The 14591-nt window shown below is 38.3% G+C and overlaps 1 protein-coding gene across 3 annotated transcripts in view; it reads right to left on the reverse strand.

Annotated features, from left to right (window-relative positions):
* Window positions 1–3743: 3743 nt before the first annotated feature.
* nagpa (N-acetylglucosamine-1-phosphodiester alpha-N-acetylglucosaminidase) overlaps window positions 3744–14591 on the reverse strand; it is a 48889-nt gene continuing 38041 nt past the window's right edge. Inside the window, exons 11-13 of one of the 3 annotated variants that reach the window (XR_006824464.1) lie at window positions 10873–10954; window positions 6598–7820; window positions 3744–5558 (exon numbers count right to left, since the gene is read on the reverse strand). Coding sequence is in view for 2 of the 3 variants with exons in the window: in XM_046045254.1 (XP_045901210.1) it covers window positions 7559–7820; window positions 10873–10954 (344 nt within the window). In the remaining variant the exon portion in view is untranslated. Of the gene's footprint in view, window positions 7821–9250; window positions 9267–10872; window positions 10955–14591 lie in introns of all 3 variants that reach the window. The other 2 variants (XM_046045255.1, XM_046045254.1) reach the window with 2 other exon arrangements.

Genomic DNA, 14591 nt, shown 5'->3' on the forward strand with positions numbered 1-14591 from the left:
GTTTAACAGCTTCAAAACACTTGTTGAGTCCAAACCTCAACGTTAACATTACAATTATCACAATCATTCAGAGGAAAAGAAGCAAGAAAATGACTTCAACCATCAAAATAGTTGTCAATTTATTAATTAATCCACTTGTCATTTCACCTGTACTTGTATAAACGGTTTAACTTGTAACAAAACATTGTATATTATAAACCTTTATAATATTTAGTGTGCAGAAATCTTAATTTGCAAAGTAATTAAAGATGTCAGATAAATGTAATAAAGTAAAAAGAACAATATTTCCCTCTGAAATATGGTGGAGTAGAAGTAGAAAGTGGCATGAAAAGAAAACACTCAAATAAAGTACAAGTACCTCAAATTCGTACTTAAATCTGGGGTAGGCAACGTTGGAGAAACTAGCAAGAGAGAGTTTGATTTCGGACCGAATGAAATGAATGGCCGTGCTGCGACAACCACAGATACTGGAAGTAAAGCGAATGCCTACCCTTCCTTTAAGCAGAGTACTTCAGTAAATGTACTCAGTTACATTCCAAGATTACTACTGGATACTAAGAAAACATCTAAATATGATGATTATGAGGAATTGTAGTCTTGTCAGATGTTTTACTGTTCCTGGACATTGGCTGTAGGTCAGAGGTGTCAGTCAGGTTCAAAGTGTAAATCCAGGGCTGACAGCTTCAGGTGCCGTGGGCCAGATCTGTGTTTATACATGCAGCTGAACCTCTGCAATGTTTTGTTAAAAAAACTGAGTCACCTCTCCCAAGTGAAGAAGACTTGAATCCTCAAGATGCTTTTCTAAGCTTCTGTCAGAGTGAATCACTGGAAAAGATGAGGGTGGCTGACTGAACTATAATAACAGGGATAAATCTTTGTGGAAATGTTTTTGTCCACATCAGAAACATTTCAACAGAGAGAGATTGGCTCAAATGTTTCCAGACAGGAGGAAGTGAGAAAAGCAACAAGAGGGAGGAAACTTCCTGAGGACAACAGCTACAACATGTACTCTACCTGCAACTCAGTGATGGAAAGTAACTAAGTACATTTAAAGTGTACTTAAGTACAATTTCGACATACTGGTACTTTACTTATATTGTTTTTCAATTTTATCCCACTTTATACTTCTACTCCACTACATTTCAGAGGGAAATATACTGTATAATATAATGTACTTTCTGTCACAGCTTTAGATCCTTTTTACATAAAAAAACATATGTGCTTATATGAGAAGATGCAGTACTATACTACTAATCTACCCGGCAGTATACAACATGTCTAAAATCAGCTCCACACTGACAACATTAAAATGCTTTTACAAGCATTCATTGGTGTTTAAAACCAAATACTAAAATATTCTATAATAATAAAACACTTTAAAAGGAGCCTTTCTGCACAATGAGTACTTTTGCTGATAATACTTTTTTACTTTTACTTCAGTAACATTTTAAATTTAAGACTTTTTCAAAGAAGTTTTGTATTGTAAATGCATAGCTTTTCTAGACCATGGTATTTCACCATTTCCTTAAGTAAAGGATCTGAATACTTCTTCCATATCTGCTGCAGTATGCACTTGCAGGTACTAGATTAGTAAACACACTGTGAAGCCTGATGATTTTGTTGCATCAAAAGTTGAGTTGAGTTTGTCTGAAAACCCTTTACATCAAAAAATGAACTTCTAACCAAACATGGACAACAAAAAAAGAGGCAGCTACTAAACATCTATGTGTTGCCATGCAGCCTTTTCTTCTTTAAAATCAATAAACACTTAAATCTTGAATTATGCTTCTCGGGGTTGTAAGTAATTCATTTGGACAAATTGGGCGTTTCTGTCTTTTATACTCTTACCTCCACTGGGAAGCAGTGTCACAAATGGCAAACTACAATGTAAAGAAAATATACAAGATATCAGTTTCACAACAGTGACAGTTTAAACAAACTTTTGTGGAAGCAACGTGAAAGAACTTGGATTTATCAACGCAAATGGACGAGACAATGAAAAGAAGGGTAACAGTATAAGGAGGAAGTACTGTGCTGAAATATACACTAAAGCTCTGAACGAAAAAATACTGGATCAACCAATCAGGCCTGCTGTAAGCTATTTTGATATTTTGGAGTTACTCATAACAGCCTTCTGTGTGAGTAGGTTCCTGCAGAAAGGTTTTGTCGGTGTATCAAAGAATAACAGTTGACCTGAATCTTCATCTGCTGGAACGACGCTCAGATTCCTTCAGCTCATTTGGCTAAAAACCAGTCTGGCGAATACTTACACTTACACCATGTGCTTTTACATTCCATACATGTCTGTCAGATCTGCATTCCTGTGTGTATGTAGTATCTGTGCCAGATACTACATACACACAGGAAGTTCTAAAACTCGTCAACATCTTTGTTCTCTTCTGGAAGCTGAAAATGTACATTTGAATTCTTTCTCTGTATTTGTGAGTTTATGGCAAACATTCTGCTAAAAACGTCCTCCTGGTGAAGCTAACATCTCTTTATGGGTTCAACTTTTTTTCGGCATGCAGGTGAGCTTCATTTAAAGGAATATTTTGAGAACACTTATCCACTTTCTTGGCGAGAGTTAAATGAGAAGGTCGATGCCACACTCTCGTCTAAATATGAAGGTAGGACCAGTGGAAGGTTAGCTTAGCTTAGCTGAGCACAAGTCATTGTGAAAACAGCTAGCCTGGCTTTCTCCAAAAGTACCACAATCCCCCCACCAGCATCTCTAAAACTCATTAACATGTTATATCTTGTTTCATATCTTTAGACAACACACATTAATTAGCATCAACCACTGTGACCCATCCACCATTGTGAGCAAGACACTAAACCCCTAGTTGCTCCAGAGGCGTGTGACCTCTGACATGTATAGCAATTTTAAGTTGCTTTGGACAAAAGCGTCAGCTAAATGAATAAATGTAAATGTGTCAGATTTAGCTAAAAGCCAAATTTTCATCAGCAGGCTACATGCCTGCTGATGAAAACTTTGCTTTACATTTATTTTACAACTTCAACATATAAAACATGTTAATCAGGGAGGTTTAAAGGTGCTGGTAGGTCACAGTCTTTCCCGTCTTTATGCTAAGCTAAACTGACCAGCTGTCGGTTGTAGCTTCATATTTTTGTACAGACATGAAAGCGGTATTGATCTTCTCATGTACTAAAGTGTATTCCCAAAATGACAAACTACTCCTTAAAAAAATGGTAGTGGACTTCCTGAAGCTTTCACAGATACCATACAGTGGAACAATGTTAACAAACTCAAACCTACCCATTCAGACAGCCAAACATCAGGCAGTCGGCAACTTAAAGGCCTAGGCTGTGAACAAGGTAAAACACGTAAAATAAAAAATAATTGCACTTAACATGTACAAGGTAATGTGATATGTCATGCTATTATACCATTTTAGGCTCTTGCAACCTCTTGCACTCAAGCACTTACCAGGTGACGTCAACAAAGTCTGCGAAGCTTCAGGGTTCTTTGAGGTGGAGACTGGGATCGGGACTTTAACTCATCAGAGCGAGGAGCGTGTTGGTGGAGGTCAGAGGTCAAGCAAACGCTCCACTGGACAGAGATGCCCTTATAAAGGTGCAGTGACCTGCACGCTGAACGTCAGCCCAGGCTGCCCTGGATGTCAGAGCAGACTCGATGACTCTGCACAAAAATGACTGTGAAACAAGAAAAGGCTTTCACACAGTAACAACAGGGTGGAAGAAAAGATAGAATGACTCAGTCAAACAGAAAATAATGTTTATTTTCCTCTCCCACTGACAACCGAATGTTTTAACAGTTAAAAAAAATACATAAAATGACCCCTGAAACCTTTAATATACAATAAAAACACCATCAACATCATATCCCAGCTTGTTCTCATTCTCAAGGCGTCAAATACTTAAGCTTTGTCATTTCCTTCGACGTCTGGTACCAACGCACATGGCACCTTTTAGTATTATTGTCCAACGCAAAAAATAGACCTTTTATGAAGAAAAGTCAGTCAAGTTGGATGGGTGGGTCAGAAACCGGACTTTCCCCCAGGAGACTGGTGTTCGTTTCCTGTGTGAAAAGTTAACATTGTTTTTAGTGAAGTTACTTAAGTTACATACTTACGTACTTATTTTAAACCAAACCATGACCTTCTCCTAAACCTAACCAATAGTTTTATTTTGAAAGTCTAACCGGTGCGTTGCTTATTTATTGTTGGTAACTAGATCGCAGAAAACAAAAGTGGTACCGAGGGCGTTAAAAAGCGACGCCAAGGGGTCTTGACAAAGCGTCCATATGTGACGTTGGGAGTGAGAATCTGTTGCAAGACCTCAAAATTATCCAGTACTTTGCATGTCGTGTCCGACGCTCAGTGGCAGTTGAAGAATGAACTTAACAGAGATAATTTTTTGGTTGTGTGTGAAATATCTCGACCACTATTGGAAAGAATCTGCTTGACATGTTCCTGTTCTTGAGGACGAATAGTAAGGACTACTTTGGTGACCCTCTAATTTTTCATCTAGCACCACCTGCAGGTCAAAGTTTCCACACGTTCAACACTTCAGTTAACAGCGGGATGCCTCTAAAGCTAATGACCATATTACCATCAGCACGTTTATTGCATGTATGCCAACTGTGGAGGCATAATCAAAAGAACAGGGGTCGCTAATTTGAATCTTTTGTTTTATGTCAAAATGTCTTCTAAGGGGGGTATCACAGAAAAAGTTTGAGAGCCACTTTCTTTATAGAACAGAGGATCCTACTTGAAACACTATCATTACTTTAGCATTTGAAAAAAATCTTTACTACAAATGTTCAGAGCTTTGAATATCACATTGCATTCGCTCATTCCCGAACAACTACAATCTTTAACACTAAAAAAACAAAAGAAAAGATCATCTGTTTCTATGAGGGAAGTTTGTGAGCTAAGACACTGGTGAATGCAAAGACAAATCAAATATAGATTCATCTTTTAGTCGTCAAAAATGAATACTGATACATTTATCTATATGTTTATAACAGGTAAAAATAACCTGTTGTTTACATATCAGGAGTTTGGTGACATTTACAAAAGACGTTTTACAAGTTTTTTCAGTGAAAACTAAGAAATGTTGATGATATACAAAGATGGCACAGAGAAGTTTACACTCATCAAATATTCATGACATCTTGACTACTGTGTTTGTGCTTTTTTAAATATTTCTATCTAATAATATGCACATTAACCTCTACATTTCCATTCAGACATGGCGCTAAGTGCATTATGACAAAATGTGCCCTTATGTTGATAAGAAATTATCTGATAAAAAAACAAAAAGAAACAAACTCAAATCATTTGTTTTGACCTTCCACGATTAAAATTTCATCTGTTCACATTGCAGCAAGTTAAATAGCTCGTCCCACCAGAAGCCTATATCAAAAAGTCCAACTTAACCCGGCGTCACTGACCTCAACACTGGAGATCCTGGATAACCGCTATCATGAAGCTGGTATCTAATACTGCGACGAGCGTGTAGATCCACTCAATTGAGAGCCTAAGTTTGTCGCTTGCGCTTCCAACCCATGGGACCTTATTTCAGAAAAAAATATGTACGTTAAGGTTTAAATTGTGCCCTGAATTAAACACATTGTCCAGAAAGTATCAGTTTCTCGTAAAGCAAAAAAGTAACATTTAGTTTTTTGTGAAACTGTTCAATGAACTACATCTCTCGTCTGGCACAGTATACGCATAGACTGTATATAAAAAGAGTATACGTCATCAAAATATTAGCGCTGTAATGTTAAGCTAATGTTTATCACTTGGTTACTAATGGTTACTACTAGCTAGGTAGCTTAGCTATCTTCCACACACAGATGTATCACACCTAGAGCTGCAACAATAGGTTGAATAATCGATTACTTGTCAAGTATTATATTTAATCACCAACAATTTTGACAACCGATTAATCGAGTCATTTTTTAAAAACTCCAAATTCTCTGATTTTGCTTTTAAAATGTGAATATCTTCTGGTTTCTTTACTTATGTATGACAGTAAAGTGAATATCTTTGGGTTGTGGACAAAATAAGATATTTGAGGACGTCTTCTTGGGCTTTAGAATTTACTTTTCTTTAGACCAAACATCTAATCAATTAATCGTGGAAATGATGGACAGATTAATCAGTAATGAAAATAATCGTTAGTTACAGCCTTAATGATTGACTAAAGTGTTTAATCCAACCACTCCTGGTCCTTTCCATCACATTATCTACACATGGAAACTCTTTCATGTTACCTTCAGTAACGTTAGCTTCAGTCATTGAGAGAAATAGTTATGATGTCACATACCTGACTTTTGGGTTTGTGGTTTTGGTAATAAGGGATTTTCTTTTTCATCTTATACTTTGACAGTTTTACGACAAACTTTGACTTTCTTTTCTTAAATTATCTTTTAAACTGACAAACATCATCTGTGTAATTCAGGGCACAATTCAAACGGAATCAAAAAAACGTAGCTGTTTCTCGCAGTTGACAACCGTCCGTATTTTTTCCAAAATTAGGTCCAATGGTGGGCCATTAGAAGGGGAGGGAGTTATGATTTCTATATGACATGAGATGAAACTATGATACCTGCAAGGAGGTGAACGCGGCAGCAATTGACCTTGAGCGATGTCAGTGGCACACAGCTGTAGAAACAGTAGGAATAACAAACAAATTAAAAAGGTAAGGTTTGGAATTATAATATAGGTCTCTTTAAATAGTGGTTGGCTTTTAAACATAGATTTAAGTGAGTTTTGAGACATTTTGGTGCTTTTTGTTACATGATAAACCAACTATATATAGTTAACATATCTATGAAAAAACAAGGCATAATATTCAGCTATAATTTCCATTATTCAGACTGCTAGTGTGATAATGCTTTAAACTCAGAGTAGATGTGCGACCTTTAATAAAATGGTTAAATTAATACTATTGATATATTAAACATAATCTCTATTGCTCTTTGTCACTTTTTGTAAACTTGCCAGCTACGTCCATGTCAGAATCCTGTAGGATGATGATACATTTCTTCCAGTGATCTGATTGGTCAGCGGTCGGGCTATGGCTGAAGTTAACCCATCCTGGAGTAGGTTTGCCATGAAGCTTTGGGTTACCATTATGATCCACTTCATTTTAAAAGTGAACAAGCTTCGTGATGCAGGAAAATCGGAGTTAAGCTCAAAAGGTAGATGGATAAAACACTGACTTCGCTTTATGATACAGGCCCCAGGTCAGAGGTCAAAGTTGAGACGTCCACATTCCAAATAAAAAACAAAATAAAGCTTTGACCTCTTTTGTTTTTCCAAAAGGTCTGAGTTGTAAATGTAAAAGAACATCTGACCAGCTGCTAGAAACGTCTGGGCAGTTTGACATCAGCAGAGTAAAAAAGGATGTAACAAAACAGTTGTGCTTCGTCCTTTAGCTACCTTTTCACTTCAGCAGGATTGTCGATAAACATTTGACACAATTACAGGATTAAATTAAAGCAGAGGAACACTGAGTTTCTCTTTGTGCAATAACAGCGCGTCCCCACTCATCGTTTTCCTGACGGCTACGACCTCCTCGAGTGTGACGGAGACCAGATTTCATCCTCAGAGTCCGAGTCCTCTAATCCAAAACCTCCTTTCCCGGGTCTCCCGGCGCCTGCACGTGAAGCGACGCCTCTGTTGATGTCGTTCAGCGGGACGTAGGAGTAGTCTCGGCGCTCGGGGAAGTGAGCCGCCACGGAGCCGCGACACGCCTGCACGAGGTGGACCAACAGGCTGGCTGACAGCAGAGAGGCCAGAGTGATGGTGACCGTCAGCCATGTACGCCTGAGGAGAGACGGACAGTGTTAGATTGAGTTAATAAAACTAAAAACATGGAGGATGTCTCCTAAAGCGCAGAGCCTGGTGTCATCATTTTCATAATCAATTAATTTCTTAAGTAATGAATATATTTCTCTACATTCTGACTTTTATTAAACTAATTTTCTTTATAAATGCCAGAATGTAGTGACTATAATTTCCTTTAGTGACATCTTCAAATGACTTGTTTTATCTGAAGGATGGTCTAAAACTTTAAGATATTTTATTTACCATCATTTATAACAACAAAAAAAAGCATCAAATTGTCATGTTGGAGAATCTAGAACCATTAAATGTTGAAAAATAACTGAAACCATATATAAAATTTCTCTTGATCAACTTATCTATTTATTTTTTGAAAATATGATTTATTTTGAACATACAAAAGCCTGTATCATATAGTACGCATATGAAGTGGATACAAATCAGTACAACTGATTATTTTGTAGATTGAGCATGCTGACAGAGGTCGACTGACTTGTCTTTAACCGAGTGAATTTAATAAAGGTCAAATGTTCAACAGACTTTTTGAGATTCATAAAAGCTCCTTCGCGTCAGTTTTAGAAATTATTTTAAATATGAAGAACGCATAATCCCACTGCTCTGCTGACACAGAAATATTTTCCCTTAAGTCATTGTCATGAACTTGTACACATGCAGGAAAGCTCCAGGAGAAATCTAGCTGGGTGCTCTTCTTCTCTGGTCACCCTGGTTACATACGTGCATGTAAACACACTGACTGTCAACAAATCATGACAATTACTTCTAACCTGCAATGTCTCACTTACGGTTCTCCTCTATCTTTATATGGGGGGTGGCGATGGGCAGTGGATAAGACACATGCCTTTGATGTGGGAGACGTGGGTTTGATGGTGTCCCTGAGCAAGACACTCAACCCCCGTTTGCTCCAGACATATATTGCAATTGAAAGTTGCTTTGAATAAAAGTTTCAGCTAAATGATTAAATAATCATGATACATGTCGGGTCTATTGTTACTAGACGTAACAAACGAGAGACAGAACATGGATCCTTCAATCATGTTATGAGTGTAGTTGTTGTATAGTTTGTCCACTAGAGGGCGCTCTGCAGCTCCCCTGTTTGTAACACAGTTCGGAATAACTAATTCACCACAAAACACAGCAATCACTTAACAAATGTATAATCTTTATAAGCTGTGTGTTTCTGAAAAAGATGAGAAAAAAAAAGGAATATTGCCCGATCTTAAATTCCTCAAATATCAAAATTGGTATCAGTCTCAAAAATCCCATATCCGTTGGGCTCTAACTACAAATGAGAGTTTTGTAGATCTTAAGCTGAATTCCCAATTTCATTGACGATTGACATAAAATGTACATTTAGTGAATACTGACTTTGTCTTCGCACATAACCAGCATACCTAGTTTTCCTTTAGTCTGTAAGGAGAAACAGAAGAAAAGAGAGAGAAAGACAGTTTTCCTGTTGCTAACATTAATTATTATTAAGAAAATACAGATACAAGCTGTAGCACATGCATATAATAAAGTCAAATAAAGTGACTAAACATGTTATATGCAACCTGAACTGAACCGAAAACGTGAATTAAACTTAATCCTGTTTAAATGTCGTCAAAACCACTCTAACAACCTCATCTGAGACACTTCTGGTGGACATGTGACATGAGATACTTCAGATACTGTAGATGCTGTAGCGTTACCAGAACATGAAGCAGCCGAATGCCGTGGACGACCAGGATACGAGTAGGGTTGGGTATCAAGAACCAGTTTCAAGATGGATTCTGATTCAGATTCAAGACACGTGCGTTTGGATTCTGCTTATTGATTCCCCCAATTTGCGTATTTCAATGTCTCTTATCGAATAGGACCTGCTACACCCACCTAACGTCACATCTTTTTTTAACGCAGTACGTCAACAAAGCATGAAGAAGAGAGTCTTTCATGTCGCGCTCTCCCAGCTACAGTGACGCCCCAGATCCAGCTAACGCTAACAGTAGCAACATCTCAGGTACAAAACACCTTTTATACTGAAGGGAAACCAGTGATGGCTACAAATTATTCAATAGATATTTCTCTTAGAGACGAGTCCCCAGAGACTCCTTTCACTTTAGCCATGAAGGGGGAGATGAGCGAGGAGGAAGAGGATGAAGGTCACAGAGCGATGACAAGACCTGTGGTGAAGGGGTTGGAACCAGAACAGAGATTCCATAAGTAGAATCAGAATCAATAAAATAAAAAAACCCAACATTCCCAAAAGTGAGAATGAATATGTCTGTAAACCTGTGTTGTCTCAGCAGTAAGACTGCCAACAACTAGTTGGTCAAATGAGGGTTAAAACAGATGATGTCTTCTCCTCCATCTGTGACCAAAGTATCCGTTCACAAAGTGCTCTCCAGAAACCATAGCAACAACTAACAATTCCTCACTTGCATGTGAAAGGTAAGGAGGCTGATGAATGTGTCCTGTCCTGACGCCCTTGTTTACATGGAAAGGAGAGTCTGAGACAAGAAGCCAAATGCAGGTCTGGGCTGCCTTGTGTCCTGTTTTTAACTGGAATCCATTATTCAGAGCGATGCAGTGCTCTTTTAAGAAAAGGAAGCTGATTATTCCTTGTTAAAATACCTCACCTCACCTCATGAAATGTAGCTTGAAAGTATTTGACATATTTTATTTTTTATAATGAATCAGTGGGTCTAACCTTTAAGCCACACGGACAGAAATCAGACGATCCTAACAATGTGTGTTTTGGAGAGTGGAAGAGGAAACAAACTGACCTCACCTCACCTCACTCTCAACACATTTTCTACATCTGAGGGAGAGTCTTAAAATCTGCCAAATTTGGAATACTGTATATACAGAAGTTACTAAAGATACAAGAAATAAACAGTTTTCCTTTTTTAGCTCTATACCAAAAGATCAGGAATAAACTGTGACGTTCTATTGGACAGACATGAAAGATGGGACATCTGAGGTGAAAAAGGTCAGAGTTGGTGGAGGTGAGGGGAGCTCGGCATTTGACACTTACTCTGTTAGACGAGGCTGCTCTCTGTAAGCTTCTTCATCCTTTCTCCAAGATGTAAACATCTGTTTGGCTAGACAGTGTCCAGCTGTGGAGAGAAGAGGAGGAAGAGCTGAGTAAGAAAACAGAAGACACCAATTCAGGCTGCCAAGTCACTGACTGTTAGTAAGAGTTTAATCCTAAGTGTTAATTTTTCTCTTATGGTCAATTTTCACTTCTGCGCCGACACACACCGCAAGAATTGTGATTGGTTGGTTAGGTAGTGTTTCCTCCTTCACATTTCCGGCTTGTCCTTCTTCTTCTGCATCAACCGATACAAGGGTCATACAACATGACATGCCTATAAGGACTTTGGTACATACCTCGTCCGAAGGCCTTCTCCCATTTGCGTTTTAGAAATTTCACTAAAAGTAACTAATATTTAACATCAATAAGCTCCAACTCCAACGTGATCCGCCCAGTTTCAGTCGCCATAGAGAACCTAAGCCCCTTCCCTCTGCATCCGCACCATGGGACCTTATTATAAGAATACGGTAGTCAACAGCGAGAGAGAGCAATTTTTTTTATCCCGTTTGAATTGTGCCCTGAATTACACACCTTTGTCAATGTAAAGGTTCATTTTTTTCGCTAAAAGGTATTCCCAAGCTGATCGCAGGAAAGTACTTTTCTGCTTATAATCTTCTACAATTTGTCAACATGTCTCTTCTCTCAGGTTTCTTCCCACAGGCCCGGAAAACTGCTGTCATCAAGCCACTTTTCAAAAAGAACAATCTGGACACAACACTAATGAGCAATTATACGCCCATATCAAACCTTGCTGTGAACATTATTGACATAGCTGATTTTAAACAATCTTGGGACTGCAACTGTTTTGACGTCTTCCAGTCAGGATTTCAACCACACCTCAGCTCTGAGACTGCTCTAGTTAAGGACAATTGACCACAAAACATTACTAGACTGACTGGAAAACTGGGTGGGACTTTCTGGCGCAGTACTAAAATCCTACATAAAGGACAGGGACTACTTTGTGTCTATAGGTAATTACATATCTGAGCTGACAAAAATGAACTGTGGAGTTCCCCAAGGCTCCATTCTGTTTAAAATATACATGCTTCCACTGTCTCCACCATAATTATGCAGACGACACACACATTTACACAACCATATCTTCAGACTATAATCCCATACAATTGCTGAGTAAGTGCATTGAAGAAATCAACGATTGGATGTTACAGAATTTTCTTCCATTAAACAAAGATAAAACTGAAGTAGTTGTTTTTGGAACCAAGGAAGAACAAATAAAAGTCAGCGTTCAGCTTCAATCCGTTTAATTTCCTTTTAACAGCCACATTAAAACAAATGCAAAGTCAGCTTACTACTACCTGAAGAATATATCAAGGATAACAGGAACAAGGAATTTCCCTTTGGGGATAAATCTCAGGCCAGGCCTTTTCATTATGCAGCTACCTTTTGTTAAATAAAATTTGAGGCTTTTGATTAATATCTGACATACACATTATGTTGCTTTTTTATGTAAAGAACTTTGAATTGCCTTTATGTTGAAATGTGCTATACAAATAAACTTGCCTTACAGCCTTTCTAATATAAATCATTAAATAATACCTGTGCAAGATATTATATATGATGAGCTTTACGCAACAGATCTCTGTATCTCAGTCAAAACAAATTGAGGAGGTAAATCCAATTCAAGCAATATTAATGTGAGGGTATGAAATACTAAATTTTAAAAACAAAAGAAGTACGCTGACCATACGAAAAAGTCCTTTTAACAAAATGATTTGAGTGAGAGAGAGTTTGAAGGTGATCAGTGAGCTTTAAAGTGCTGGCAGATACTTTTGAACTTGACAAAATGTGAAGCTATGAACTTTAAACATATCAACACCTATCAGACTCTGTGCTGAGGAGGTCCAGTTAGATGTTCACTACAATCTAGATCCTAGAAGTTAAATCAGAAAAGGCAGTTGATATAAGATTTGTTTTGTTGGGGAGAACTGCTCTAATCGACACCACTGTGTCCATCACTTTCTGTTCTGTGTTTCACAAACACAGAACAGAAAGTGATGGACAGTATGAGAGTTACTAAGCGTGGAGTTTTTGGGAGCTGGTCTGCAGATGAATAACATTTCCAGTTCTCCCTGTTCAGTCAATAGAGTTCTGCTCTGTTTGGACAGACAGCAACAAAGAAGGAACTGTTGTTGCTTCTGCTCTATGCAAATTAGCAAAGATTTGGTAAATAGTGATAAACACACTCTGTGCCTTTTTTCAAAAGACACACACACACACACACACACACACACACAGACGCTGATATAGACAGAGACTGAAGCTCATTTAGTGTCACACATTGCCAGTGTCTCCATTGTAAAGAGTTTTTTCTCTCATATTAAGTACATTACAAAGTGGGGGAGAATCTCCACGTGTGCTTATCACCACCTACCTCATCAAATTGATCAGAGTACAGAGCGTACACTAATCAACAAGTGCATTAAGTAAACAACTGGAGCAGTGTTTCCCATATATTGATTTATATACGCCACAATATCAAAATATTGATTTTCTTTTTTACTATTTAAAATGGGTAATATTTTATTTCTTTGTAAAGAGGCACGTAGCACATCAATTCACTCCGCCCCTCCTTGCCCTAGTCTCAGATGATTAGCCCCTCTTCTCCGCGCACACTCTGAGCTGGGCTGTCAAGGTTAGCACGCTGTACATAGCTGCTAGTCAATATTGACTGCTTGTGCAAGTGGAAGTTAATTCTTTAACTGTGACTATGAATGTTTGCTACCTCAATCCAGATGAATACTGAAAAATAAAATGACTCAAGAAACACTTCGGAGGTTGACTGAAAAACCGGCAGCACATGAGGAGATTATAAAACCGGTAAGGATCACATCCAAGCGGCAACCGCGTCTGAAAAGTGAAGCCAATGCGGAAGGGACTCCACTGGCTGCACAAAGAAGTGTGATTGTATAGTATCTGAGAAAATGAGGCTACTTCTCAACTGATTTATTCCCTCAGTAAACACTTTCCTAATGAGTTTATGGTCTCAGTCGCTAGTTTCAAGTCTTCTTCAACACAGCATGATGTTCATTTAGTAAATTATGGTCCCATTTAGAGGAACATAGACCAGAAAGCAGGGGAGGCTTTAGGGCGGGGCTACTTTATGATTGACAAGTTGCAATCACAGAGACCTGTCAATCAGGATAGAGGCGACTTGTATCCTCTGCTCTGTGTACATTTAACCAGCGCCGTTAAAAAAAGCTCATTTAGGAGTCTGTTCATTTTTACACACACACACTCTCTCTCTGTGCATAATAAGAGTCAGGATGAGATAATCAAAAACAGAATTTTCCATCAGCTGAAAGACCCCACAGATAATCGCTAATTCGCTGGACAAATGAATGAAGACTGAAGTATCAACCATCATGTTACTCCATGTATGCGTGTGTGTGTACCTCTGTGTAAGGTGTAGTTGGTCTCTCTTTGCAGTGTGGCGTTACAGCTTCCAGTCTGTGGGTCACATGGACACAGGTTGTCACAGTGACACTCCTGAGCGCAGGACGGACCAAAGAAACCCAGAGGACACACTGACACAGAGAGAGGAAGTGAACCAACATTTTTTATAATGGAGTGAAACCAAAATGGAAATCTTTACAGTTCAGAGGATGAATTATTAAATGATTCAATGGGAAAGCTCTTCT

The sequence above is a fragment of the Micropterus dolomieu genome, linkage group LG03 (assembly GCF_021292245.1).
Source record: "Micropterus dolomieu isolate WLL.071019.BEF.003 ecotype Adirondacks linkage group LG03, ASM2129224v1, whole genome shotgun sequence".
Taxonomy (NCBI): Eukaryota; Metazoa; Chordata; class Actinopteri; order Centrarchiformes; family Centrarchidae; genus Micropterus; species Micropterus dolomieu.